General features: G+C 46.5%; 1 protein-coding gene across 3 annotated transcripts in view; it reads right to left on the bottom strand.

The window, feature by feature from the left end:
- Nucleotides 1–27,010, bottom strand: part of MRC1 (mannose receptor C-type 1) — a 79,936-nt gene that overhangs the window by 22,041 nt on the left and 30,885 nt on the right. For all 3 annotated transcript variants that reach the window (XM_037837661.1, XM_037837662.1, XM_037837663.1), the window contains 14 exons: nucleotides 24,287–24,444; nucleotides 22,645–22,755; nucleotides 17,615–17,730; nucleotides 13,924–14,072; nucleotides 11,450–11,649; nucleotides 8,895–9,022; nucleotides 8,420–8,507; nucleotides 7,119–7,263; nucleotides 4,462–4,503; nucleotides 3,567–3,730; nucleotides 2,522–2,589; nucleotides 1,375–1,475; nucleotides 538–680; nucleotides 53–167 (listed from right to left, as the gene is read on the bottom strand). In XM_037837661.1, the coding sequence (XP_037693589.1) occupies nucleotides 53–167; nucleotides 538–680; nucleotides 1,375–1,475; nucleotides 2,522–2,589; nucleotides 3,567–3,730; nucleotides 4,462–4,503; nucleotides 7,119–7,263; nucleotides 8,420–8,507; nucleotides 8,895–9,022; nucleotides 11,450–11,649; nucleotides 13,924–14,072; nucleotides 17,615–17,730; nucleotides 22,645–22,755; nucleotides 24,287–24,444 (1,728 nt within the window). The remainder of the gene's footprint in view (nucleotides 1–52; nucleotides 168–537; nucleotides 681–1,374; nucleotides 1,476–2,521; nucleotides 2,590–3,566; nucleotides 3,731–4,461; nucleotides 4,504–7,118; nucleotides 7,264–8,419; nucleotides 8,508–8,894; nucleotides 9,023–11,449; nucleotides 11,650–13,923; nucleotides 14,073–17,614; nucleotides 17,731–22,644; nucleotides 22,756–24,286; nucleotides 24,445–27,010) is intronic.

Here is a 27,010-nt window from a genome sequence, read left to right as displayed (position 1 = left end):
GGGGAAAATTACATACTTAAACACATCTTCGACTATAAAATGGCCTGCGTACCTTGCTCTTTTTCATCACGTATGGATACTAGGTTTCCTCCAAATCCTATACAAGCTTTCCGTGCATCTTGCCAACTTTTTCTTTCTTCTTCAACAAATCCAAAGATTTTGAAACACTGAGATGGAATTAAAAATGGGAATAATTTTAGGAGTAAACTAGAGCTATTAAAGTGTGCTCTAAAGAAATCAAAGTTATTCATGACAATTATAGCTAACGATAAGGTTTGTCACAACCAAATAGAGATTTTTAAAAATTAAGCTGGCCTCTGACACACAGACTTTCTTTGCAACATTTTATGGGTTACCTCCTCCCTTAGGACAAATGGTACAAACACTTGGATAATATCGAGGACACTCCCAATTTCCACAGAAAAACTGCCATGGGAATCTCCACCGAGGTCAGCAAAATTAACTTTGAGCTGAAAGGTCTGCATTGCCACGCTCCATCCCCGCCAACACCGAGACGGCAGCCAATTCCCCCAGTACCTTGTTGTTGTAAAAGTGCCAGCCCTCCTTGCAGCCGCCCGGGGCGGGGGGCGCGGTGGGGGGCGCGGTGGTGTTTATGCTGCTGTTGTGTCGCTGGCAGATGAAGGCACTCGGATAACCACAATTGATGTCGTTCCAGAACCCTGGCGGGGACAGCAGGTCACGCTGGACTTACAGGTAGCAGCTTAAAAAGACTTGCTCCTTTTTAAGTGCACTCACAGTTTATAAGGATTCTCAGAAATGGTTTAGACCACAATTGACTTTACTTTTGTGCACGAGACTAGGAGAGTCCATGTAACACCCCTTTGCTCCTTTGCTGAAACTAGCAGTTAAATTTTATAGAGAGTTTTCCATGAACGTAGCTTGTACTTGGTGTTTCAGATGTTATCTGAATAACTAATAATAGCTAATGATAATCTTATAATACATAACCTTTACATGTATCAGACGTTTGCTTTGTGCCTCAAGGATGTTAACTAATTTAATCTTCCTTGAGAAGGTAAGTTCTATAACTATTCCCATTTTACAGATAAGGAGCTGGAGAGAGAGAAAGAGAGAGAGAGAGAGAGATTCGGGATTTTTTTCTTATATCAGAACATGATAAAAAGTTTCACAAAATGAGAGGAAGTGAGCAGCTTGACTATGTCATTTATTAGCATAAATGTTAAACATCCACTGCCCTTACACACTGGAGAGCCAGGCTGCCAAAATGAGAATTCTTTATTTTCTCGTCTTTCCTTGCCTGACGTGAGTGTGCGACTTGCTAATTTTAACCCAGGGATGCAGGAAATGGCACGTCACCCCAGAAGCAAACTCAGGGAGACGTGTCTTGTCTACCTGAATTGGAGTACATGGTGACACAGTTTTCATCATCATTTGCAAAATTAGGTTCGCCCGTGGCCCAAGCCACGAAGTCCACTTTGCTTCCGTCCATCCACCTGAAAAAGAGTTCCCGGCGTTAATCGGCCATCGGGTAACAGCTGCAGCCTCTGTGGGAGCCGGGGCTGGGGCCCCAGGACTCTGCCTTCTGCTCCCTCCTGGGAAGACGCTGCCTTTATTCCTGCTGTGGGAGAAGGAACGGAGGGCCCCAGGAGATGAGCCAGAAGCTGAGCTCCTTCCGGAGTTCTCCTCAGGCCGATTCCCAGAGCGAGGCAGAGAACCCAGAATTTCCCACCCGCCCGTTCCCTGGTTTTCCCGCGTGCTCTGTCTGGATCCCCCGAGGTCTGCGGGCTGATGCTTATTCTCCTAAGTCACAGAGGCCCAGAGAAGTGTCACCGCTGGAACGCGGCCTGACCATCTAATTCAACCCTCTCATCTTACAGATGATAAAACGGGTGCTTGTGCAAGGAATTAAACGTTTCTGTTCTTTCGAAATCATGAGCTTGAGTTTAGATCTCTTTGCTCGGAAAAGCACGTGACAATTGCGTGGAACCCGATGTGGCTAGAACTTCTGTACTTGAGCCAGGAATACACACCTGCTTCTCAAACTCAGAATTGCACATTAATGCACAAGGAAAGAGAAACCAAAAAGGAACTATTTCCTGCCTCCACAGCTCTCCTGGCCCTTGTATCTGATGGAAAACAGCACGGTCTGTTCTTTTTAGGGGAAGCAGTTCATGCCATTGAAAGAGAACATCAAAGCCTCGGAGCCGGGCTGGTGGAGCAGGGGGGGAGCAGGAGACAGCTGCTTCTGTGCATCTAGGTCCGGACAAATGGGAACTGTCATTTTTAAAATAAATTCACTATTCCTCTCTGCCTAATGCATCTTCCCAGTAGATGACTCACTGACAGATGGGTGAAGTTTAGATTAAATCAAATTCCAAGTTCCTTATTTGAGAATTACAATGTTGGAATTATTTAACAGGATTATGTTAAATTATTTTTATTTTTTAAAGGATGCTTTGTCTATTCAGCAAAACAAAAGCCTCAAAATAATTATCAGGTCACTATCTTAAGGAAAGTTGTTTTATTTTGATTTACTTACACAAACTTTTTATCCAAGCTGATCAGTAAACCAATAAAATATGCTGGCTGTGCATCATTCTTGTTGACCTAAAACACGGAAATACATGTAGTTCAGCTTATATTTAGTAATAAGCAAATTCTCAAACAAAATGTACATTTTCATGAGGCAGCATATTTAGACATCTTTCTGACCAAGGAGAGCTTCATGTGGGAATTACGTTGTATATACTAAGTTTTCTTCATAGAAAATAAAGAAAAATCTGTACACACTATTTAACCACCTGAACATTTATAAAGCAATTGCCTTAAGTCATCCTCTGTAACTCCAAATGGCTATAGCAACTGGGTTGTTGAAGATACTCTTTAAAACAATGTAGCTAGTTGAGATTGCACGTCTAAGAACTGTGTCCATATACGTATTTATGCAATATTAGGAAATACAGTTCAACGACGCCAAAGTTGAAGATGGCTCGAGCTGCCCTATAGCGCCTGTGTGGCTCTTTGAGCGCAGCTCCGCTAGTTTTTGCTGCTCTCCCTCTTCCCTCTTCTTTGGCAAACTACAAGGATGCCAGGGAGATGTTTAAGGGGAAGATATGAGCCACGTGCTCTTGGAAAGAAATTAACTAGACCTTCAGTGATAGCCGACTTGGGTACAAGCAGGAAAGACTTTTCCATGCGTACCCGAGCTGTACTATCCATCAGCCAACGATGTGGTCCAGCAAAGACGGGCTTTTTTATTCATAATCAAGCTGCTCTATTCACAGAGGCCCAGGGCTAACAGATTAAGGCTAATTATGAATTTAAATCCTGGGAAATGTTCATATCTGCACAAGCGTGGATCCTCACAAAGCCCCGACCATAAACCTGTTCTGGGTTCTGGGATTCTGCTCCGGACACCCCGGCAGCACGGCCATTCGTTTCTTTGTGGCCGGGTCCTCCCCCACCCCACGAAGGCCTCGGAAGGGTTAACTCCAGCACACGACTGGGGACGGTGCCGTGGGCACCAATCGGAGGCATCGTCTTAGCTGATCACATCCACTGGGACATTCGTATCCTGTTCTTACATATTTCCATAGAAACTTCTTTTCACTTTCACTTTGAATGGAAACGAGATCACCGAAATTCTTCTTGCAAAATTCCCGTGCATTGTCCATGGTTTCCTTCTCTTTGCTAAAATAATACTGGTGTTCTTTGTAAATAACCCAGCCGTCTTCCGTGACAGGTGGATCTGAAGCAGAAATGAGAACAGGTTATGAGTTCTACTCTGGGAATTGGAGTATCCGGGCTGTGCTGTGCAGAAGGCGAAGGATGGAGCAGCTCTCTCAGAGGCGACTGCGAACCGGAACTCCCAGAACCAGAGAGTCCAAGCCACGTCCACCGACTGGACACGCGAAGGCCCCGTGTCCGCCTTCCACAGCCCTGAGGACACTGGCACCGTCTCCTCCCAGCTCGGTGCCAAGGATCGCGAGGGTTATAAACCCCTGGGGGTCAGACGTGGACCCAGGATGTTCTCCGTCCACAGAAGTTATGAGACACAGATTTCAGCCCCATAAGAGAAAGACCTTTCTAAAGCAGGGACTGGGAGTGTCAGGGTAGAATCGGAGTGCCGGGAAATTCAGGAACAGCGGGGCTCCTAGGACTTCTCCAGCCGCGGGCCCGGGGAAGCTGGGCAGCAGGCTGTGAGTGTGCAGACATCCCCGTTCTGGGGAGCCGTGGCAGCAGGGGTGTGTGCAGACAGCGCCCATCAGGCGAGCTGAGGCTGTGTGTGTGCAGACGGCGCCCATCAGGCGAGCTGAGGCTGTGTGTGTGCAGACGGCGCCGTTCCAAAGAGGAAGGCCCAAACCTCCATGAGACTCTCAAAGAGAGCAGAACCTCTGCTTTCCACCTGCCTAGAGCAAGTGACCCTCCCACTGGCAGAGGAAGAGAGGGAAAGAAGGAGCATCCGCTGGAGACACCTACTTTCTTGGGGGGCTGGTGTCGGCTCAGGCTTGGGTGTTTGTCCTGTAAAACAAGAAAATTAAATGTAAATGTGCTTGAACTTCTGCCATCACATCTTCAATTTTCACTCTGTTTATGGCTCAATACTGCTAAAAACTTTTAACCGTTCCCTCTCTCTCTTTACCCCTCCCTCCCACTCTCCTGTCCCCCCATCCTCTTGGGGCACAGGGAAGGGGAAGGAGGAGGAAGGAAAACACAATCAGGGGTGGGAATAAAGCAAATGAGCTGCAAACTGCCCACCCCTAGCTGCAAGCTGGTTTCCCAGCACAGCCAGCAACGTCTTACGGAAGAAAGAAAAGAACACGAGTTTTGGGATCAGGAAGACTGGGTTCAAATTGCTTGGCCCCTATTATGTAAACTGCAAAAGGGGTCCATGAAATGTATGGACATGTGGGGTAAAAGACATGAGGTTTGATATTTAGTGCGGTCTTGACAGATGTTCGTTGTCCCATCAGACATCTTAGAATCAGTTCTGAAAATATTTACAATTCCATGATTTGAAACTTTTAAATGTGATTATTTATTCATAAAACATGAAATTCATGTTCCTCAAAGAATCTCATTTTTACTAAATGTACATTCTAATAGAAGTTAAGGGATATTTTCCTTCCAGGTAGTTAGTGGTTCAGCTGGAATCCGTTGGTGACCTAAACTCTGGTTGGATGTGTCTAACGTCCTGTAGGACGTAGCTGCTAACGAGACACAGAGGATCTAGTCTGTGCCAGCTCGGAGACCTCAGAGAGCTGCCCACCCTGCCTGCCTCGGTTCTGAGGACTCTGACAGCACGAATCTAGGCAGAAGGAGTCAGGAAAATAAGCAGATGGACCAGGAGAACAATACAGCGTCTCTAGCAGGAGACCTGGGGTGCTGCCACGGCTGCCAGCAAAAGAGGGCAGAGCGGGTCCGTGCCCTGTTTACAGAGGAGGAAGCCGGTCTGTGCCTTGCTTCAGGGGCCATTCTGTCTGTCTGTCCATCTGTCTATCTACCTACTTAACTATCATCTATATCCATCTATCATCTGTCATGTATCTATCATCTATAGTTATCATCTATCTATCTATTCATCATCTGCCACTTATAGCTATCTGACTGACTGTCTGTCTGTCTGTCTAAACATAAGAGCCAATACTTGACTTGGCCACGTGGTGTTTCTGGCTTGCAGATATCGCGGATAGCATGTTGGGATAACATGGTGGGTCTTATAGCATCAGGGGTTTCAAATGGTGCTTGCTCTTTTTGTCAGACATTTACTTGAGAAAACTGTACTTAGAATGTTCAGACTTGGGCAAACTTTCACCTATTTAATGACTAACACAGAAGGTGAAAAGGTGAAAACTCCCCCCAAAATTACATTGTCATTACTCTGCTTGCAGAGTGGAACACACACACACATGCACACATGCACATATGTACATGTACCCGTGCACACACACACACACACGGATGCACATGCAAACACACACGCTCCCATGCACATATGCACACACACACACTCACATATGTACATCTACCCGTGCACACACGCACACACATGGATGCACACGCAAATGCACACACTCACATGTACATCTGCACTGTGCACACACATGCACACATGCACATATGTACATGTACCCGTGCGCACACATGGACATACAGATGCACATGCAAATGCACATGCTCACATGCAATATGCACACATGCACATACATGCACATATGTACATGTACCCGTGCACACATGTGCACATGTGGATGCACAAACGCACACACTCACATGCACATATGCACATGTGCACACGCGCACACGCACGTACATGTGCCTGTGCACACACATGCACATACAGATGCACACACAAATGCACACACTCACATGCACCTATGCATGTGCACACACATGCACATTTGTACATGTAACAGTGCACACACGCACATACGGATGCACACTCAAATGCACACGCTCACATGTACATATGCACATGCGCGCGCACACACATATGTACATGTACCTGTGCACACACATGCACATATGGATGCACGTGCAAACGCACACGCTCACATGCATACACGCACACACATATGCACATATGTACATGTACCCATGCACACACATGCACATATAGATGCACACGAAACGCACACGCTCACACGCACATATGCATACACACACACACGCACATATGTACATGTACCCGTGCACACACATGCACATATGGATGCACACGCAAACGCACACACTCACACTCACATGCACACACACACATGCACGCACACACATATGTACATGTACCCGTGCACACACATGCACATATGGATGCACACACAAACGGACACGCTCACATGCACACATGCACACACGCACACACACTCCCACTCTGGACCTCAGCCGGCACCACAGCCCATGGGAGCAACGCTGGAGGACATGACTCCTGTCCCAGATCCCAGCGGCCTCTGACCTTCTGTTCCTGCGGAACATTTGTCCGCACTCGACTTCTTCCTCGTCTTGTCACATGCCGGCCCCTGGCAGTCCCCTCACTGCTGTGATTTTGTTTGTTTGGTTCCACTAACTACAGGAGGGTATTGGGGTGGCTGGAGGTTAGTTCTCTGACCTGAGATGAAGGAGAGGAAAGCCCTCCGTACCTTTCTTTATCTGGCAAATCCAGTTGTTGAGATTTTCGCAGTTCATGTCGTTCCAAGCCAGGCCGGGCTCCCCCTTCAGCTCGCCGCAATATTCCACATTCTGATAATTATTAGGCTCTCCGTAAGCCCAATTTTCATAGGAAACCTGTGTTAGAAATACTAAGCTGCAATCATTTACCATGTATATCAGGCCCAAACCAATCATCTACTCAAACAGGAAGGGAAAGTTGTTTGCATTTTTTTAGTACATTTACTTTCTTTCACCGTAGCTTTGCTTTGAAAGAAAGGTTTACAAACACGGCTGAGAAAGAAATAGTTTTGCTTCAGGAAACTTCTGAAGTTGAATAGCATGTGCTGCTGATTCTCAGAGACTTTACTTCACTCTTCTTAACTAGAAGGGACTCAGAACCATCAAGGTGGGAATTACAGATTGAAAAAACTTGGCAAAAAAGTTCCACTTCCAAGTATTGGGAATACCTAAACTGATAACCCATTCTGAAGGGATAATATTTTAGTGTATGGCTGGAAGCGTTGTCTTTATTACTGGTAGGAGAAACAAATGCCTCAGTTCTTCTTACAAAAGAAAAAGGCCCATGATATGTTGCTAATGAAGCTATTGAACTTGATCAAGGTGAGCAGTGGAAATAACGGAGGCCCCGGAGTGACGGCCTCTGCGGGGTTTCCACTGTGTAATCAGAGCCCACAGGGTTTTATGCCGAGGATTCGGATCTATTTCCAGGGACCCGGAATGTGAAATCCAAGTACCAGTGGAGCCATCCAATAAACCATTTTGCTCAAGGTGCTTGTAAAGTTGTGGGTGGGTTATAAGAAAAGGTAGAACTGAAATTACACAGTTACTCCCTGTAACAACTCGGCCAGTGTGAGCCACAGCTTCTCACTTCCCCGTTCCTCTGACGGTTATTAACGGAATATCAAAAGTGGTTTCCAGTTCCACTGAACTAATGGAGGCTACAAATGCCCAATTTTTTAAGAAATTAAACTTCCTATCAATTTTTCATGGTAGAATGCGGAGACTCTTTTATATAAGCCAGCGGAATGTGTTTTCACGGTAATTCATTTTCATCCAGTCAACCATGCTGAAAAGCTCTGCCTTGGGTTCTTGGAAGAAATAGATTGGCAAATGGGTGGAACAGTGACCCAAAAGGGCATTTCTTTTCATAGAAAAGTGTCTAGCCATCATAATGACCAGTCCTACCAAAAATGTGGATTAAGCCAAGTGATACATCAAAACAAATACATGATAAAGCAAGAAAAGTGTCTCTGACATCAAAATTACTCACAGGGGAGCCATCGCTCCAGGTGAAGCCTTCCGAAGGGCTGCCGTACGTCAGTCCCAACCAAAACCGCTCATGGTAGTTCCCAGTTACCCTGTGAAGCATGAGGGGTAAAGACATGCCGTGGCCTTAAACAGGTTTGGTAACCCATGAGGACTAACCAGGCTGGGAATGTACCCCCAAAACATACTAGGAAAGTTACGCAGTGGGAGTGTAACCCACTGATATTCCCAAACTAGCAGCCGTTTGAGAAGAAATAACTGTAAAGCATTGAAATACGGCCTCTCATTCCTTCATTCATCAGTTCACTTAACAAACACGGGTTGAGGATCCTGGACTTTCATGGAGCAGCATTTGGAAGTGAAGCAAAAGGCCAGTGGATTTCAGAAATGATGCAGCCTTGTGGGTCAGCAATTACAGAAACATCACAATACTCTCAACATCATCAGCACCAAATAGGTGGCAGAAAGAAGGCACTTACGTCACCAAGCGCCACACGGCTTGCTCCTCCTCTTTGTTGTTGATGCTGGCCAGGTCTCCACCTAGAGCGCGGCAGAAATCTCGAGATTCAAACCATGTTTTCTTCTCATGTTTTCCTTTTGCAAAAAGCTAAAGGTAATGTGGTTTTAAGAGTTACTTTACATTTCATAGTTTACCAAATCAAGAGAAATAATTATTCAACTTTGATGAAATTTCATTTACAGAAAAGCAAGAAATTGCAGCGGCACAAAATAATGTAATTCTCTTGGTTTAAAGTCAATTTGCCAGTAAATATTTGGGTAGCAAAATTTGGGGGATAACTTTGTTAAGGAAACCTTAGAAAACAAAATTATTAGGTAAAGGAGAAAGTAGATTAAAATCTTAGAAGCTTTAGGCATACAGGTTTGGCATATAGCACATTATAGTAGACAGGATGAATTTGGTTCAGTGTGAAAAAAATGGCTTCAAGGTGGCAAGAATGAAAGAAACATTTGATGCAAAGAAAATTGTAAGGAAAATAACCTCTCCCAAGTTGTGCCAGAGAGTGTTATCCTGTTGAGCTTAAACAATGAATTACCTGGCAATCTTTCAATACTTTGTTGGGAGAATCCTTCAGAACTGCCTTGTCTTTTTTTCCTGACAGTGGTATATTTTAACAACTATTGGAGCACGTGCCACAATAGACACCCTTCTGGAAGCACATCTAAAAGTATGAGTTATAGGCCAATCTAAATTTACCTCTTATTAATAGATTATATGTTCAACAAATTTCAGGTAGATAGTCAACAAATCAAAATTTGTGCTTCATTAAAAATTATGTGGGTTTAGAGGTAATTGGGGTAGGGCTTGTTGGGAAATTGTAGAGCCCGTCACAAATTTTATTTAAGAACATTAAATCCTGAAACTATGCCACACTATTGAGAGGAATGCAAATAGAGCAGAGAAACAGGATGCACAACGACAGATGAGAAAGGCCAGTCAGTGTGCAGTTTGGGATCCATCGGTGTTTACCAGATAATGAGCCCCGGTGTCCATCACCACGGCCTTTGGGAAAGGGGGCTGGCCTCCGAGGGATCGTGGCTGCCCACTGCCATCCAGCAACCCAAGACAGCCCCGCCTCAGCCCTAACTTGAGCAACGTCGACAAGTCTCCACACCAGAATCTCCGAAGGCTCCTGCGGCCTCATCAACTTCCCAGATGGTGGGTGTAAGATTTTAATTTTCTTAACTGAAATTTATGAGCCCCTGAATTTTGTTAATAATCCCCACATCCTACTATTTACGAAGATAGCCTATATAATTCCCAAACCAGTCCTATCCCTAGAACTTCTGACACCACATAGTTTCTAGTGAGGCGCATATTTTGGTTTGTTGAACATCTCCCCATGTTGTCCTGGAGCCCTTGACTGACTTCCCAGCTCTGGAGAACTCGGCTGCTTCTCTCAAAATCCATCTACAAACCTCCACGGCCAGGCAATGTACAGGAAGTACCTCCAGGCCATGTACGGGGAGAACCTCGGCTTTACATGCAGCTCAAGTGTTTCCAGAAGGAACAATAAAATTCTTGATTTGCATCTTATTAGTCCTCAAACAATCCATGTTCACTACACCCCCTTCTGTGTAAATCACACTTTCACCTCTGACTCATCAGCTTGGTAAGTCATCAGCGTCTACAACTACCTATGGGATGACCAGCCCGCCTGGCCTTACCCCTCAGCTAGAGAAGATGGAACAGTCAAGCTCTCCTCGGTCAGCCTTGCCCAGCTGCCCATGAGGCAGGCCATGGCCATGTGCTGTCCAAACAGCCCTGAGAGCCGGAGAGGACAGTGCCATTAAACAGACGAGCACGTTTCTGAATTTGCCTAAGTCTAACTTTCTCTAGAAAGAACACGACTGCAAGAGAGGAAAAAACACCCAAATGCCTGGTTCATTGGGGTTTTGTTTGTTTCTGTTTTGGCTTCCATTTTCCTTTGGTTGGTTGGTTGTTTGGGTGAACGCAATCCAGCCTGAGACTATAAAGTAACAGTAGGATACTGACTTTTGATTTGAGGGGCTTGAGGGCAATGCACCACTCTCTGTGAATGCCTCCGTAATAATCAGGGGTTAAATCAGGAAAATGGAGCATTGTCTCTAAAATGCCCATGGTGCACCATTTTAGACTCCTTTATCCCATTAAGTTAGATCAAAGTTTGGGCTCCAAGAGAAAACGAAATGAGATGCAATAGCTAGCACAACTCAGCTAGGCGGACGTGTGCGCTTCAGCCAGGAGAGAAGCGGAGAAGCGGTGACAGGGCCAGCAGTGGGGAGAGGTTTCAGGGGTTCTTGGGCTGGACGTGTCACTATCTAAACTCAATGACTCTCAACCTGTGGGTCTTCAGCATCCCCTGGGGAGCTCTTTAAGGACGGCGGATGCCCAGGCCCCACTCCAGATCAATGGCATCAGAATTTCTAGGGGTCCAGCCCATGCACTGCAGTTTTTAAAATTATTCTTACCAAGGTGATTTCTTGGAGCTAAAGCAACTCCAGATTCCTCCTCAGCTTGGCCACAGAGCCTTACCTTGAAGCACAGGCTCGTCTTGCTGGTGGTGCCCCAGTCCTCGAGACATTTGGGTTCGGGGGTTGTCGTGGGCTCCGGTGGGCGCGTTACCCCTTCTGCCCAGTGCTTGCACACAAATTTTGCCTTCTCGTCACACTTCAAAACATCCCACAGTCCTCCTGAGATCCCAGTTCTCATGGCAACACACCCCGTCCTTCGCCCTGTGTAAAATGCAGAAAGTGGAGCTCTTTATCGGGGGCTCGCGGAAGCTGGCGGTGCCCACAGAGGAGAGCTCACGACCGAGCTTCCGGCTGCCGGGAAAATCAACATGAAGGGGTGGAGAGGAGGGGGCAGCGCTGGCAGGTGCTGAGTGCCGTGTTGATCAGCTTTTCACCCGTTATTTGTGGGTCCTCTGTCCCCCACTGACTTGTGATTTTCTCAAATGTAGGGGTTTGGATAATATTTTGTATTTCTAGGACCTGACAGAGTGCCCCACACATAGGCATTTAATGGCGAAATAATGGCAAAAACAGTAACTTGAGGCTTCTTTCTTTCTTTTACTGTTGTTCTTTAGGATTCTTTCTTTCCTCCGGTCCCTACACGACAGGCCTCCCTGGACAGTCTGGTAAAGGGCATGAGCCTTGAGGTGAGACACCCCTGAGCTGGAGATTTTAGGAAAGTTGCTTAACCTCTCTGAGCTTCTTTCTTCCTCTTAAAATGCACCTACCTTACAAAGTTGTGACAAATGCCAGAATTAGTGAATAAAAATCACATAATATAAAATGAGAAATATTCTAAGCTCAAAATGTGTGATTCTGTTTTCTATTGCTGTTTATTTCCAAATAGCAAACTTACTGAGAAAGAGGTTTCTTGCTGCTAAGATGAGCTGATTTTTTATTACTATCATATTTTAAATGATATTTTGTGTATAGAATAATTCTCAAAGTTCTGGGTACGTACTTATTTCTGAAGTATTTCCCCGGCAGTCCCGTTCCCCTGGAGCCCCAGGCAGCCCCTCTACCCCCACAGTGCCCCCTTCCCTGCAGGCATGAAGGAAGGTGGACGACTGGGCTCCACGAGACAAGGGCAGCATCCCGGGGGCTGGTCCTTGCGCCGATGGGGGCTCAGGCCAGTGCCGTCCCCTCGCCTCCTCCCAGAGCCGCACATCCAGTCCCGGGGCTCCCTAAGGGCCCTTCCATCAGAACACAGCAGTGGGCAGCGGGGCTGAGGCTTGGCTCCAGGGGGACCCATTTTCTCCCCCAAGGATGTCACGGAGGCGTCCCCTCCACCCTGCTGCTGGACAGGCCACTCGGGCAGGTGGTGGAGATTTCCCAAAGAGTAAGAACCACCGCTCCTTTTTACAGTTGTAATATTCACTTAGAGTTCACTGGGCAGGGCGGGTCCACGGATTTTTAAAAATTCTTTTTCTCTTACCAAATGTTCCACACCAGTGCCAGGTGTGAGTAACAGGGAGGTGTATGGGAATCCTGAACTTCATGCATGATTGGTCTGTAGACCCACAACTTCTCTATTTAAAAAAAAGGAAATATATTCACTGCCCTCTCAAAATGCTGCCCAGTTATTTAAAGATGAACTGAAATCTTACTATTTTCCAGAAAGTTCTTAATTCAATAATTAAACAAGAATCAGACTATCCAGATAGCTGATATATTTTCCTTCTTGACAGCTGAGAATACAAATTAGAGGGGCTCCTGATGAGTAGGACTTACGAGGCCAACTGGTTGATTCAAACCCACGGCTCTCCCTTTTCCAGGGACAATGAAACACTTGCGTCAGGGGATGTTCAATTTCCCGGGTGCTTTCTTTTCACCGTGAGTGATGCCCACAAGCAAGACCAGTGACTAAGGAAAGCAAAGCCTCTGTCAAGGCCTATTTCAGAAAGGCTCGCAGCCTCCTACCAGGGAAGGCACTGAAGGTACAGGGAGACAGAGTGGCTCTCGCACAAGCAGCACAGATTCAGAAATTCCACGGATCAGAGCTTAGATCCGTGCCCAGAAGCTTTCTAGTCACACAAATTTTTGAGTCCCAGTGTCCTCATGTCTGAAATGGAAACACTTTAACAGACCTTGCAGGTGTTTGGTAGGGACAGAATAAAGCCCAGGGCAGAGAGAGAGACTCCACCCGGGGTTAGAGTGGGTCCCCGGGGCACTGCCAGGCCACGCCGCACACACTGAGGGAGTTTCATGGCCTTTTAACGTGGCTTTCACTTCTCTAAACTAAATTAACCACCTGGAATATTTGTGACCACGTAGGATGTCGTAAACAGTTTTCCAATGTATCAGCACCTTATACCTACCAATTTTCTCTTCTTTGTTCTTTAGAATACTATAAACTAATTGGGGAAGCAATAGAAAAAGAAAGATACAAAAAGGGATTGAAATATAAAATATTACTGAAAGCACAGTTAACTCGCCGGGAATACATGGAAAGTGGCAAGAAGGACGTGCCGGCCTCCCCGACGGCCCAGCACCTACCGGGCATGTCCGAGTTCCAGTGGGTGAAGCGAACGCCGTCGTCCACGGTCCACTCGAAGGCGCCTCGGGTTCGCACGTCCGAGAGGCCCGTCCAGAAATACCTCTCGGGCCTCAGGCCCACCAGGCTCGTCAGAAAGGCTTGTTCATACCTAAGAAAATTAGACACACAACTAAATTTTAGAAAATTCTATTTACATTTTTCCCACTCATTTCCACGAAAAGTACCTCAATTCTATTTTTGGTTTAGTCGGTAATTCAAACACATTGTATTATATTTTTATGTATTTTAAATGATGCAAATTTTCTCGAAGGAAACGTGGGTCTAGGGAGGGGAAAATACCGTATAGCTGAGTCGATAGAATCATTCAAATATGTTCAACCCCTCTCTCTCCATTTCTCGCCAACCACTCTTTCCATCCCCTAACACATTACGTTTTCAGTGTAAGAGAATTCTGAAAACACAAAGGAGCAAACAATAGCATTTTAAATGATTTTAAAAAGCAGTCCACTTTTCAGAGAGGCCACACGTGCTGCTCACTTCTCGTTTCGCCGAGCCACGAAACGGTGACCTTACCAAGGACACCACAGATGGACAAATCCACGTGGACGTCCCCTCAACTTCCTGCTTGTATCTCAGCTTTGGAGAAGAAGAGAGGAAGACAGAAGCAGAGCCCCCGTCTCTAGAAGGAACTGGGGAACGGATTCTGAATTCCAACGCCCTTCTCTCTCTCCTGTCGATTCCCCTCTACACATGTGGTGTAATCTGCAGCAATACGATCTGGTGGGCAAGGCAACCAAAGTTTGTCCTGATAACAAGCATAAAACAACAGAGACAGTGACAGAGGCAGTGGACTCCGTCTCCATCGCAGAAGGCAACGGGTACCCGGAGTTTTCGGGAACAACGGCAGCCATGGATGACCGGGAAAGGACAGCGCCGGGAATGTGCAGAGCTGACCGCACGAGAGCACGGGCCCGGCCGCGGTCGGGGAACTTCACCCCCTAAGCAGAGCAAACCACTACAACCACAAGTGCCAGACTCAGTTATGTTTTCTTAAATGTCTGAAAACTGAGTTCCTCGACAGAAGGTACGCGCTCCTGAACAAAAACGCAGAGAAAACACATCAAGAAAAGGAAGCTAATACATAAAATGTCCAGCAGACCACAAGTGGCCGTGCAGCTCCAACGTGTCCCCAGGACACAGAAAGATGAGCAGCAACTCTCCCTTGTTGTAAAATAAAAAGTATTCTGATTTCCAGAGCCTGCCTTCTATCAGGATGCTACAGCGCTTTAGAAATGCAATTACACCTGAAAGAAGGATGTGAACTGAAATACAAGTTCTTTTACAAAGACTTTAAAGACTTTTACAAACACTATGCCATCTTCATTTTTATCAAAGGAATTTGAACATCAAGAGTATCGCCCCAAATATTTTTTGGGTCTTGTAAGGTCAATGAATATAATTTATTGTATTAAAACATGATAATTTGTTACTTCTCTATTGTAAATGAAAAAGGAATTTCTACGTTTCTTCTTTGCCTAACCCAGTGCTTTGCTACTAGTGGGAAAAGAATAAATAAACACTAAAATCTTAAGGATGGATGGGACTCCAGAGGTCAAACACTGGAATCCTTCAAACAGCCCCTTGTCCCCTGATGTCAGAGCAGCATTATTTACAGGAGCCCAAAGCTGGAAACAACCAGGTGTCCCTCAAAAGGTGACTGGATCAGCAAAACGTGATCCATGTACACAAGGAATATTATTCTGCCAAAAGAAAGAAGTTCTAAGGCTCGCTGCAACGTGGAACAATCTTGAAAACATTATGCTCAGTGAAGTAAGCAAGATGCACAAGGACAAATACTGTATGATATCCTTTATAAGAGATGTCTAGAAATAGCAAATCTCCAGACAGCAAACAGAGATTACAGGAGTGGGGCGATGGGGGAGTGTTGAGTAAATAAACAAACTACATTTAAAAACGGAAAAATAAAATAAAATAATTGGCCTGAGGTCCAGGTGCCGGTGTGTTCTAAGAGCTCACCAGCATGCCCAGGGCAGGGAGCGAGGCCCAAGCCTGGCCATCCACTGGGGTCCCCGGGCGGCTTTCATCCTCACCCCCACCCCAGGGCCCTGGCTACGCCCCAGCCCAGTTACTTCTGAATCTCTGAGGTGAGGTCCAGGTGTTTGTTTTTTTAATGCAATTTTACTGAAATATATTTACATACCATACAATCATCCAAAGTGTACAGGCCATCCAAGAGTTTGTAGCAACGTGGGAAGTGTAAAAAATATTAATAAAAAATGTGGGAACTTCCTACCGGCATCCCCCTGTGGCCTCCCTGTGGCCTCGGGCTCCCCGACCCCTCTCAGCTGAGTCGGGGGCATGCCAGCAGGGACAGGAGAAGTGGTGATGCCACGTGCTGTCAACAAGTCATCCTGCTGCCTCTCCGGTCCAAACCCCAGCTCTGTCAGCCTCCCCCGGGTGTGCAGCCGCCGAACGTCTCAGGGCCCTCCTGCCGTGGTCCTGCTCGACGCCCCCTCCATCGGCACCCGCACAGGGCTCTGGCTTCTCCAGCGTGGGAGCGCGTTTCACCGCGTCGGGGCACTGGCTCATCCCAAGCTTAGCATTAGCTTCAAAACCCTCAAGTCCTTTCACACGAGAAGCACTAACCCAGTGTCACATGGCCTGGATTGACATTTTTTTGGTTTTTTCAAATGGCTGTTTCCCTCTTCACCACTGCATTTCATGTGGTTAGTTTTGGTTTATTATTCCAGCTCCTTTAAGACTGAGATTTGAGCCTGTTATCCAGTGTTTTGCACACGCATCTCAGAGTGTCTTCTGGATTTCTGAGACTCATGTCTCTCATGTTTTCATTCGAAAGATTTGAACAAATATAGAGCCTGCAGGATCTTCTGAGCTTTGCCTGGATCCCCTGATCCTGTGGTTCCCAGCACGGCTGGGCATAATGTTCACCTGGAACACATAAATTACAGCCGCCTCGGCTCTCGGAGTGTTGACTCAGACGCCCTGGAGCTGGGTCCTGGGATCCGAAACGCTAAAAGCCCCATGGGTGGTTCTGCACCTCCTCACGCTCGGCAGCCCTGGCTGAGCACTGCTCCTCAGCTGTACTTCAGCCTAATTTGGTCCACATTTCTTTTGTGCTCAAAAGGATATTATGGGAGTCTTCCATAAATGGTCAGCTTTATAAAATATTCTCTATGTGGCCTATCTAGTAAACCCAGCACAGGAAAGAAAAGAAGATGGAATGGAATGAATGAATGAATGAATGAGTGAGTGAGTGAACTGCTCATTAATGCCCCTGCCCTTTACTTGGTGGAGGAAGCACTGAAGGTAGGATGCAGGATTTCAAGCTAACATATTTTACTTACTTTTCTTGCCGTGAAAATGTTGGCATATATTAGATCAGAAAAAGTTAGATCTAAAAACTACATTTACTAGATTATTATTGGGTGATCTGAATATTTCAGGATGGTACTAAGAGCAGCCTGATATTGTGTGATGTTTTACAGTGAAGAATCCCAAGGATATGATTTTTCACGCCTCTACCCCTACAAACCAGACCCACAGAAATTTAAATTTTCTCAGAAATGTAGTACACATAAAGACTTAGACTTTTCTGCAAATGTTTCATTAATTCTCACATTTAAAAACAAAATGAAAACAGCTACATACCTGTCTTCAATGGTTGTTAGATAAGCCTTCTCATTCCCACAGGTTTGGTTTGCTTCTGAAAATGTTGAAAGTGTGTGCCCAATCAAATAGCAGTAAAAGCCATGTCTCTTCCAGCCCTATTAGTGTCATAAAGCATTGAAAGGGGAAAAAGGAGCCGATTAGTATGCTTATGTATCACATACTATTTTAATAGTTTCTCCAAAACAACCATGAAACATAAATTGATAAACAATATAAATATCTAGAGAACACATAGGAATAACTTTAAAAGCAAGGGAAATCATTTACATGAATATGGAAAACCCCACCCCCTGCACTGCTCCTTGCATGACAGAGGATGACACAAAATGGGGGGGGGGGCGTCTTCTTTCCACTTGCTGACCTCCTCCAACAATAGCTATTTTTGAAATATTCACTGAGAAACTGAACAGAGTGCTGCAGATTTCTGCATTACTTGGGGATAACTGCCTGCTGGGCCTGACAGCAGATGGTGAGTGTCAAGCCGTATCATCAGGGCCTAGGAGAGAAGTTACCAAACTTCTGGCAGCATAACTTGGCATGGTTCCTCTCCCATATTCCAAACACACAGAAATGCTACACACAATTTTAGCATTAACAAAAAAAATAAACCACTACATGAAAGTTTGCAATAACAAAGAAGAAAGCTCCATGTACCAAAAATAAGTAGAAAACCAAACTCAGAGTGGAGAATGCTGGGACTGTCATCACCCAGGATTGGATCCGACCTAGACTAAGGTCCTAGGGTCTGGGGGCTGGGGCACCAGTGGGGATGTGTGGCTGGGGCACCAGTGGGGACGTGCGGCTGGGGCACCAGTGGGGTCGTGCGGCTGGGGGCTGGGACACCAGTGGGGACGTGCGGCTGGGGCTGGGCACCAGTGGGGACGTAAGGCTGGGGGCTGGGCACCAGTGGGGACGTGCGGCTGGGGGCTGGGCACCAGTGGGGACGTGCGGCTGGGGCTGGGCACCAGTGGGGACGTGCGGCTGGGGGCTGGGCACCAGTGGGGACGTGCGGCTGGGGGCTGGGCACCAGTGGGGACGTAAGGCTGGGGGCTGGGCACCAGTGGGGTCGTGCGGCTGGGGCTGGGCACCAGTGGGGACGTGCGGCTGGGGCTGGGCACCAGTGGGCACGTGTGGCAAGGAGGTGGTGCCGAGGCCCTTGGTAAACATGATTCCCAAGGGGAGCCCCCTGTGCTGGAAAATCTACCCAAAGAACCTGGAAATGACAGAGATACTCATTATCTGCCTGGGATTCTGGGTGCAGGGAGAAATGTCAGAATTCTGTTTGAAAATAAAAGCCAAAAAAAACACCAAGTAACTTTACCCTGTCCACCTGTGTGAGAATCCATAGAAGCAAAATGCAAATCAGTTGACAGAAACATTTCCACCAGCCACATCACAGGAGGCCACGACGTTTGGCAGCAGGGGTGGTGATGGGGACGCCATAAAGACTCACTCACAATGAAGACTCACAAACCAAGTGAGAAAACATCCCACTGTAAGGCAGACCCAACAACACAGCGAAACAATCGGAAAATACTCATCAAAATAAGCATGCTCGAGATGATTCAGTGACAAAAGAAATCAAACTGAAAATGAAAGAACAAAAGCCTAGGAACAAGAAACAGGAAGCTTTGAATCAAAAAAAAATTCTAGAAAAGAAAAATATAACAATGAAGTTAAAAATTAATAAATTAGATGAAAGCAATATAGAGAAACAGACAAAAATATGAAAGGAGGTTTAAAATACATTGAAAGAAAGAAAACATATGGAACAGGATGAAAATTTTGCACATTGATCCAAGAAAAGTTTGAGAAGAGAGAATAAAATTAATGAGAAATTTTCAAGAATTTAAAGAAATACTTGAGTACTCAAAATGAAGAGGCACACTGAGTATCAAGTGGAATGAACAGAATAAATCCACCTGGATACATTGTGTGAGCCTGCAGAATGCCAAAGACAACAAGAAGATCTTAAAATCAACCAGAAGGAAAATATAGAGAACCTATTTTTTTAAAAAAGAATTAGCTGATAACAGGAATTTTGATGTAAAATTGAGGTCTGGAATTTTCTACCACCCCAGCTGAATTATTTTTCAGGACTGAGGATGGATTGAAGTCATTTTCAAGCAGAGACAGACTTTCCCTCTCTCAGATTCCCAGGGAAAGAACTACTTGTCAGGAGCCCTAACGCAGGGGGAATGAGTGGGATGAACGTCTATGCTGAGAAACGAAAACCCAGATCTACTTGCTTGTACAAATAGTGATGATAACTAATTTGAGGCGGTTAAAATGGAATATGAATAATGTCTGTAGTTTACTTAATAACACTGTATCAATGTCAATTTTCTGGTGGTGACGATGTCCTATAGTTTGTAAGATGTTATCATATGATGTGTGGATGGAATAGGGCAATTCTCCATACTATTTTTGCAACTTCTTGTGAGTCTAAAATTATTTCAAAATAAAAAAGTTTAAAAAAATTTTTAAGTGGAATAAGGTTCTTTATTTCATTCGGGAGGCAGTTACTGATTAAGTTCATCAAGTTGAGTGAATGTTAAAAATATAAGGTTAACTAAAATATCTAGCTCTTTTATTTGACAGTTAAAAGCCAGAGTTCCTCAAATTGGACTAAAAATTAAAATTCAGATATATATTTACAAGAGACCTTTATAAAACACAAAAGCATAGAATGAGTGAAAGCAATGAGTTGGAAGAAGAGTCACCAGGGAAATGCCAACTAAAAGATAATTTCTTTGCAATATTAATATTATAAAATAGACTATGGCAAAAAAACATTATTAGGAATGAAGAAAGAAATTACACAACAATTAAAGGAATGATTCATCAGGAAGATATAACAACATAGCCTCAAAGTATATAAAGCAAAGAATGACAAAATTATAAGGAGAAAATGACAAATCCATAATCATAGAGGTGGGGTTTCTCCCAGTAAACGACAAATCGAGCAGAAAAAATATAAAGAATATAGATATCTTTGTACCGCAACTGCTAAATTTCATCCAGTCACTATCTATTTATCTATCTGTTCCTGAACCCAATAGCCAAAGAATACACTGTTCAAACATGTGTGGGATATTTACAAAAACTGCAATGAACTAAGCCAGGAAGAAAATCTCAACAAATAACAGAAACAGAAAACACTTTATACTCTCACCATGCAGTAAAATTGAAACCCAAACACTTAGAAACTAAAATAAAAATAAAATATACCACTACAGCCACCACACACACACTTCTAAACAACTCATGAGTCAAGAAAATCCTAATGGAAATAAAAACCATTTAGAGCCGAATCAGAATGAAGACTCTACATGGCAAAATTCGGTGACTGCTCACTCCTGTCTCATGGTTTCAGTCCCACTTTTTATTTCTTTCCATATTTTGAAACATACTTATTTTAATGTTGTAGCTGTTAATCTCACCATGCAAAGGTCCTGGTATATTTTATAATTTCAGATTTTGACTCATCTGTGGGCTGCACCATCAGCCTGGATGAAGGAGCCTCTTTAAAAGAGGATTTACATTCGCCTCTGTCGGGCCTCCTGGGGGTAGGTTAATTTCTTGATTCGAGGTTTCCCATGTAGCGCGGAATCCCAGCTGTGGGTGAGAGCCGCCTGTGCTTTCGAATTCCCCGCGAGACCCCTCCCCAGGGCCCGGCCCCGACACCACGCACCCACAGATACCATCCTCTGCCTTTTGAGGGAGTCGCTGCCTCGAGCGTTTTTAAACTCGCTGAATTATGGAATCTCTGAGTGCCTGTTTCTCTTCTGTCTAACTAGGAATATTCTCTCTCTCTCCTGCAAGGTCACCGAGAGCATAACAACTGTGTTGTTCAGTAAGTGGGTGTTGTTTTGCTGATTTTATTCTTACCACCCGAATGATTAAATGGGATTATCAAAGATTGCAGATAGGTGACAATTAATAGGAAACAAGAAAATATAAAACCTGGATTGATTATGTAGAAGTGAAAAAAAAAGTTGAGGATTGTTTATTATTTACAGGAAAGTTCAATAATACCCACGGAGGCATGTGACTGGTAAAGAACAGGTGTGGGGCCGCACAGGCCTGGGGACGGGGCCCTGCTCACCTCCAGGGACGCCAAGAAAGCCACACACAGGTCCGATGGAAGCTTCCAGAACACAAGCATTATGAGAGGGATTTGGACATCTCTAACCCTTGCATCCCTAACGTTCCACAGTTTCTCTGCTTCTGCTCTATTTCTCCTGATTTGTTCAATACTAAATTATGTCTCATGGATTCTCAGCCTTTTGGTATTTGTTATAAGATTATTTCATCACAACAGAACAGTCTTGGAAAGAAAATTAGTTTCTACCTTATTTTTATCCAAGAGAAGTGAGAACGGGGAAAAGCGGAAGATGAGCAAGTTAGCAATCAAACAGGAAAATGATGACCCTAAACCCTGTTCTCTTGGAGCTGCTTTACGCTTTTAAAAATTGTTTCACAGAGTCCCTCACTTTATCCTGAGAGACACCTGGGCCTGAGACGCCCCAGTTCTCCTCTCCATGCAGCCGAGCTCCTGCCGGCCCTGGCCTGGATCTGCCCCATCACAGGGTCTCGGCGAGAACCCCACCTGGATGGGGTGTCACCAGCGGCCTGAGGTCGCCACTTACTGGAGAGTTCCTGGCGCCCACGGGGACAGGCCGCTGCTCCCAGGACCCGCCTCGGCCACGTTGTCCCCCCACGCTCTGTTCAGGGACCTCCTGCCCCTTCTCCCCCCTCCCCAGTCCCAAGGCCCACGCTCCCACGCTCTGGAGGCAGGAGCCCCAGGACAACGCTGGGGAGGCCTGCGGAAGGCCGTGGGAGAACGGAGAGGCCACACACCAACCCGCCAAGCCGTCGGACACGCCAGCACTTGCAGCACTTTGCTCTGGTGACATCCGTAAAGCACGTCCACGTCACCCACTAACAAAACAAACCGAGGGGCTCAAACAGTTCCCGCTGCTGGACACGTGGCGCGCGGCTCTCACCTTCCTGCAGCCCGCGTCCACCGGCTCGGCGCCCGGGGCTGGTGCCTGGGATTTCGTCTTGCAGATGTAGTCCAGGGGCCGCTCGCAGGCCCGGTCGGCCCAGTACCCGTCCTGCGGGGAGCACAGAGAGGGCGCAGACGGCGCTCAGGCGGCCTCCCCGGCCTGCTCCTGGCCGAGCCTCAGGCAGGGAAAGCCAGCAGCCCCGGTCAGCGGGAGCAAACGGCATCCCCAGGAGCCAAGGCTGGTTTGCACGCACACAGCAAGCCCGATCTGGCTACGCAGATGGGAAAAGAGCCTGCGCCCCCGGGACGTTTCTTGTAATACCTAAGCGGCCACACCACCCTCCAGAGGGATCCAGAGGGAGGTTAAGGAGGCCTGAAGGCCTTCGAGGACGGCACTGACAGGACACGGCCACTCCCCGTCTGTCCCGACAGTCGGCCAAGGCCGTCCACCGTCCGGGAAAACACCCTCACCTGCAGCACACCCGCGGCCAGCTCGCAATTCCTCCCGTTTCTGGGGGTGCCCTGGACCTGAGGCCAAGCCTCCCCGCTTCCCCTTGCCCAGAGGTTCCACACTGACCGTCACCTGATCATCACCTTTTCTCTCCCAATTGCCTAACTTCTCAGAAAAAAAAGAACAAACAAACAAACAAACAAAAAAACACAGCGTTGTCTGCCTCTCACTCGGCCTCAGCCCGGCAGCCAGAGCAGACGCTGCAAACGTGGGCTCCGCTCCCCGGCTCAGGCGAGTTGGTGCGAGCCCGGGACAGCGCCCCACCCACGTCCAGCTCCAGCTTTCCCGCCCCTGTGTCCTCCAGCTCCCTGCAGCCAGGTGCCCTCGGGTCCCCCCCCAGGACGCTCTCCTGCCCACTCGCTGGCGTCTCAGCTCCTACCCTTCTCCTAAGCTTTCAATTAATCGCATGGAAAACAGCCACCGCAACCAAAATAATAGCTTTGGGCCAGGTGCGGTGCACGTTACACGCACAAACCCACCCAGTCCTCACACCCACCACGCGGGCTGCGTGCAGTTGTCGTCCCCACCTCACAAGCGAGGAACCGAGCCAGGCGGCCCAAGCCCGGCCTCTCCCCCACCACGCGTGTCACCTACTGACGAGAGGTGATCTTAGGATATTCGTCAGCTGCTACGGTCATGTTTAGAACATGGAAGCAATGGTTCAACATATGACACCTCCATGCAAACTACTCTCTGCGAGTGTAGACCCCAGGCAGCGGGACGGGGCAGCTGTCAGCGAGTGTAGACCCCGGGCAGCGGGACGGGGCAGCTGTCAGCGAGTGTAGACCCCGGGCAGCGGGACGGGACGGCTGTCACCAGCTCCCTCTCCCCGGAGCAACCAGCAAGAGCAGCGCGGCACTCGGCTCCCCCAGCCGGGGCGGGTGGTGACACTTAGGGCCCAGCAGGAACGAGGCGAGGCTGGGTCTCGCTGCATTCTGTCCCTGAAGAGTCTCTGCCTGGCGCTTGGTGGCACTCTGAAAACGGTTAGCCCGACGGCCAGCGACTCAGGAGCCTCAGTTGGAACCTGGGTCCACCTTTGATCTGGAACGTGACTGACCCCTAGGCATGGGTAAAGTGAGGGGAGAAGGCACAACCCCGGCCGAGCCTTCCGGGGTCTCGGGCGCCTTACCGGGCCCCTCATCACCGTGCAGTCCTCCTGCCGGTTGTTCTCGTGGCTGGGTTCCCCGCGCAGCCACTTGGTGAACGTCACCGGCGTCCCGTCACTCCACTCAAAGTACATCTGAATCTTGAGGTCGTTGAGACCGATCCACAGCTCGTCACTGGGCTCTGGAGAGGAAGAAAGCCACTAAAGGAGCTGTGCAGGGCCCTCTTTCCAAAGCTCAGGGGGCTCCAAAGGGGACCCCTTGGAAATTGTAACTCCCTGAAAGGGCACCCTCTGGAGGGTGAATCCGACCAACGTGCTGTAGACTCAGATGGTTGTCAATTTTAGTTTAATTTCAGACGTGACTGTATTCTTTAGTTGAGCTACGGTGAATTATATCTCCTGGGAATTGCTAAAAAGAAAGTGAGGTAAACCCGTCACGCCCCACTGTCTTACGAAGCTACTTTTTCTGTTGTACGTAATTTCCCAGGCTTCCCAATGAAAACAGCAGACCGACTGCAGGCATGTGATTGGAATGACAGCAATCTATTTATGTATAAATCTACACGACTACTTCCAAATCTTAGGAAAGTTTCAGCCTGGTAAAAATTTAAAGCTGCTTCCATTTTACAGAGTATGTTGTTATCAACATTCTGCCTATGCTCAGCCACTGTACTGGAAGTGAAAAATGATCAATACCACGTGACAAAGTCTAAACCGAGGAGTTGAGCTATCTGCTAACATTTGATAATTATTTCCCGGTCTATTAATGTATCTGTAATCATTTTCACCATGAAATTCCATGTAATACTGGCAAAACCCAAATAACAAACAAAGGTTAAAGCAAAACAACCAGAGACCAATATACAATGTGAGCATCTTGTTTTGAAATTCCATGGAGAACACTACTGCCCTTATAAGCAGTTAGAATTCTAAATATTCCAAACATTACAACTAAAACGGGGCAAAATCGAAGTGATTAAAGGCTCAAGATTCTATGACTAAAACCATAAGCATTTCCAAATAAAAAAAAATTAAAGAATGCACAATTCCACACCTACTTACTTGTGCTACTGGGAATTCCATCCAGAATGCTTGATCTATGTTCTTTAAATGGTAAAATAAAATTACTTGCCAAAGGACTATAAAGCTGTTGTTGTCGTAGAAAATGAGGGAAATGCCACACACTATAGGAATTTCCCTGCATGGGGCATCTGTTCTTCCTAAAAGTTGCCACTAAACCCGGCGCTTGGAGAAGTCCGGTGGGCCAAGGGCCAGCCCAGCAGGTGTTTCCAGTGCCGGGAGGGTGAGAGCACAGCCGGGCAATGCGCCCCGTTTCCTTTCACTTCGTTTGGCAACCCTGGTGTTTTCAGCAACAAGCACAGCTTCCACATGACTCGGGTACCCGAGGGATTCAGGTTCAAGACCAACGCAGAGCTCAACTCCCCGGTCCCTCCGTGACGATAAAGCGTTAGGAGTTTCCTATAAATTTTTTTCTCACCAAACTGCTCTTGTTCTACAGCTTCAGTAATTCCTGACACTATTTTCATCCTATAAAAATATGTGTGAGTGCAAAGTTGTTAGAGTGATTTCATAAACCGATTATTGACACTGTCTTAGATGTTGTCATCACATGTTTGTGTGCTGGGGCTAATTTTTCCATTTGAAATGTCTTTCTGTGATTACTATAAAAGATATGTTACTAGCTAAAAAGAGGTTCTCTGGGCTTTTAATTTATAAGCAATATTTTTATTGTTATAATTTTTCTTTGCCTTTACCATACTATTTTGTTGTTTCAAGGAAATAAATCCTTGTCAGTCTTTAAAAATGAAAGCTTGCCCCACTGAAAATCTAATTCTTAAGCTAAGTTTAAAAATGACCGTTTCACCAACTCCCAAAACCAGTTAGTGATAGCAATATGGGGCTCCCCAGCACTGCATCACGTCATATAAACTACAGCACAACCTGCCCTCCAGCCCACAGTGTCCTTGCCAGCCTGTTTCCCATGCATAAATTCACAAACTTTATTAGCTCTCTGTAAGTCATGATAACCTTAAGTGACTGTTACCCAGATATATCAGTTTTGATTACATTATTATCTTTCAGTCTGGATTTTCCAGGGTGGCAAACATAGGACAAATCCAAAAGTTGTTGACTGGCTGCAGCAGGTCCCTCTCCTGGCCTGAACTCGAGGCAGCGGCACAGAAAGTGCCCGTGGGCGCAGGTGCTCACGGCAGTGGTGTGGGGGGCCTTTTGCACATTTCCTGCCACCACTCTATGTTCCCATCTGTCTGTTCATGGTTTTTCCTTCCACCCCCAATCAGTGTTCAGGCACTTGGGTCAGGAAGTGATGCCTCGTCACTGCCATCCATCTCCCTTTTTTGCTTGGTGGGAGTGGAGCACAGCTGCAGCCGCCTTGCAGCCTCTTTGAGGAAGTGAGGCAGACCTCTCTCCTCCGGGGGAGCCTCCCCAGTGCATGGTCACCTTTTTTGTTTTTGTTTTTCTTGGATATAGCCAATTTTTGAAAACTTTACAAATTTTGAAAACTTTAGTACTTTTTAATGTATTTCTTAAATTGTATACCCAAAACTGAGGTATAAATTTCTTCAGCAAGTTTAGGCCAACACCTAACCACTCCACTAGACTGTCCCACTTCCCTCTCTGCTCAACAACCCAGCAGTGTCAGCTAGATTAGTCAGGACAATAAAGTCCACAGTGGGAGCTGCTCATCGGGAACCCCACTTGTGGGAG

The sequence above is a fragment of the Choloepus didactylus genome, chromosome 5, assembly GCF_015220235.1.
Source record: "Choloepus didactylus isolate mChoDid1 chromosome 5, mChoDid1.pri, whole genome shotgun sequence".
Lineage (NCBI taxonomy): Eukaryota > Metazoa > Chordata > Mammalia > Pilosa > Megalonychidae > Choloepus > Choloepus didactylus.
Note: the sequence above shows the minus strand (reverse complement) of the source record. Positions and strands in the feature narration are given on the sequence as shown.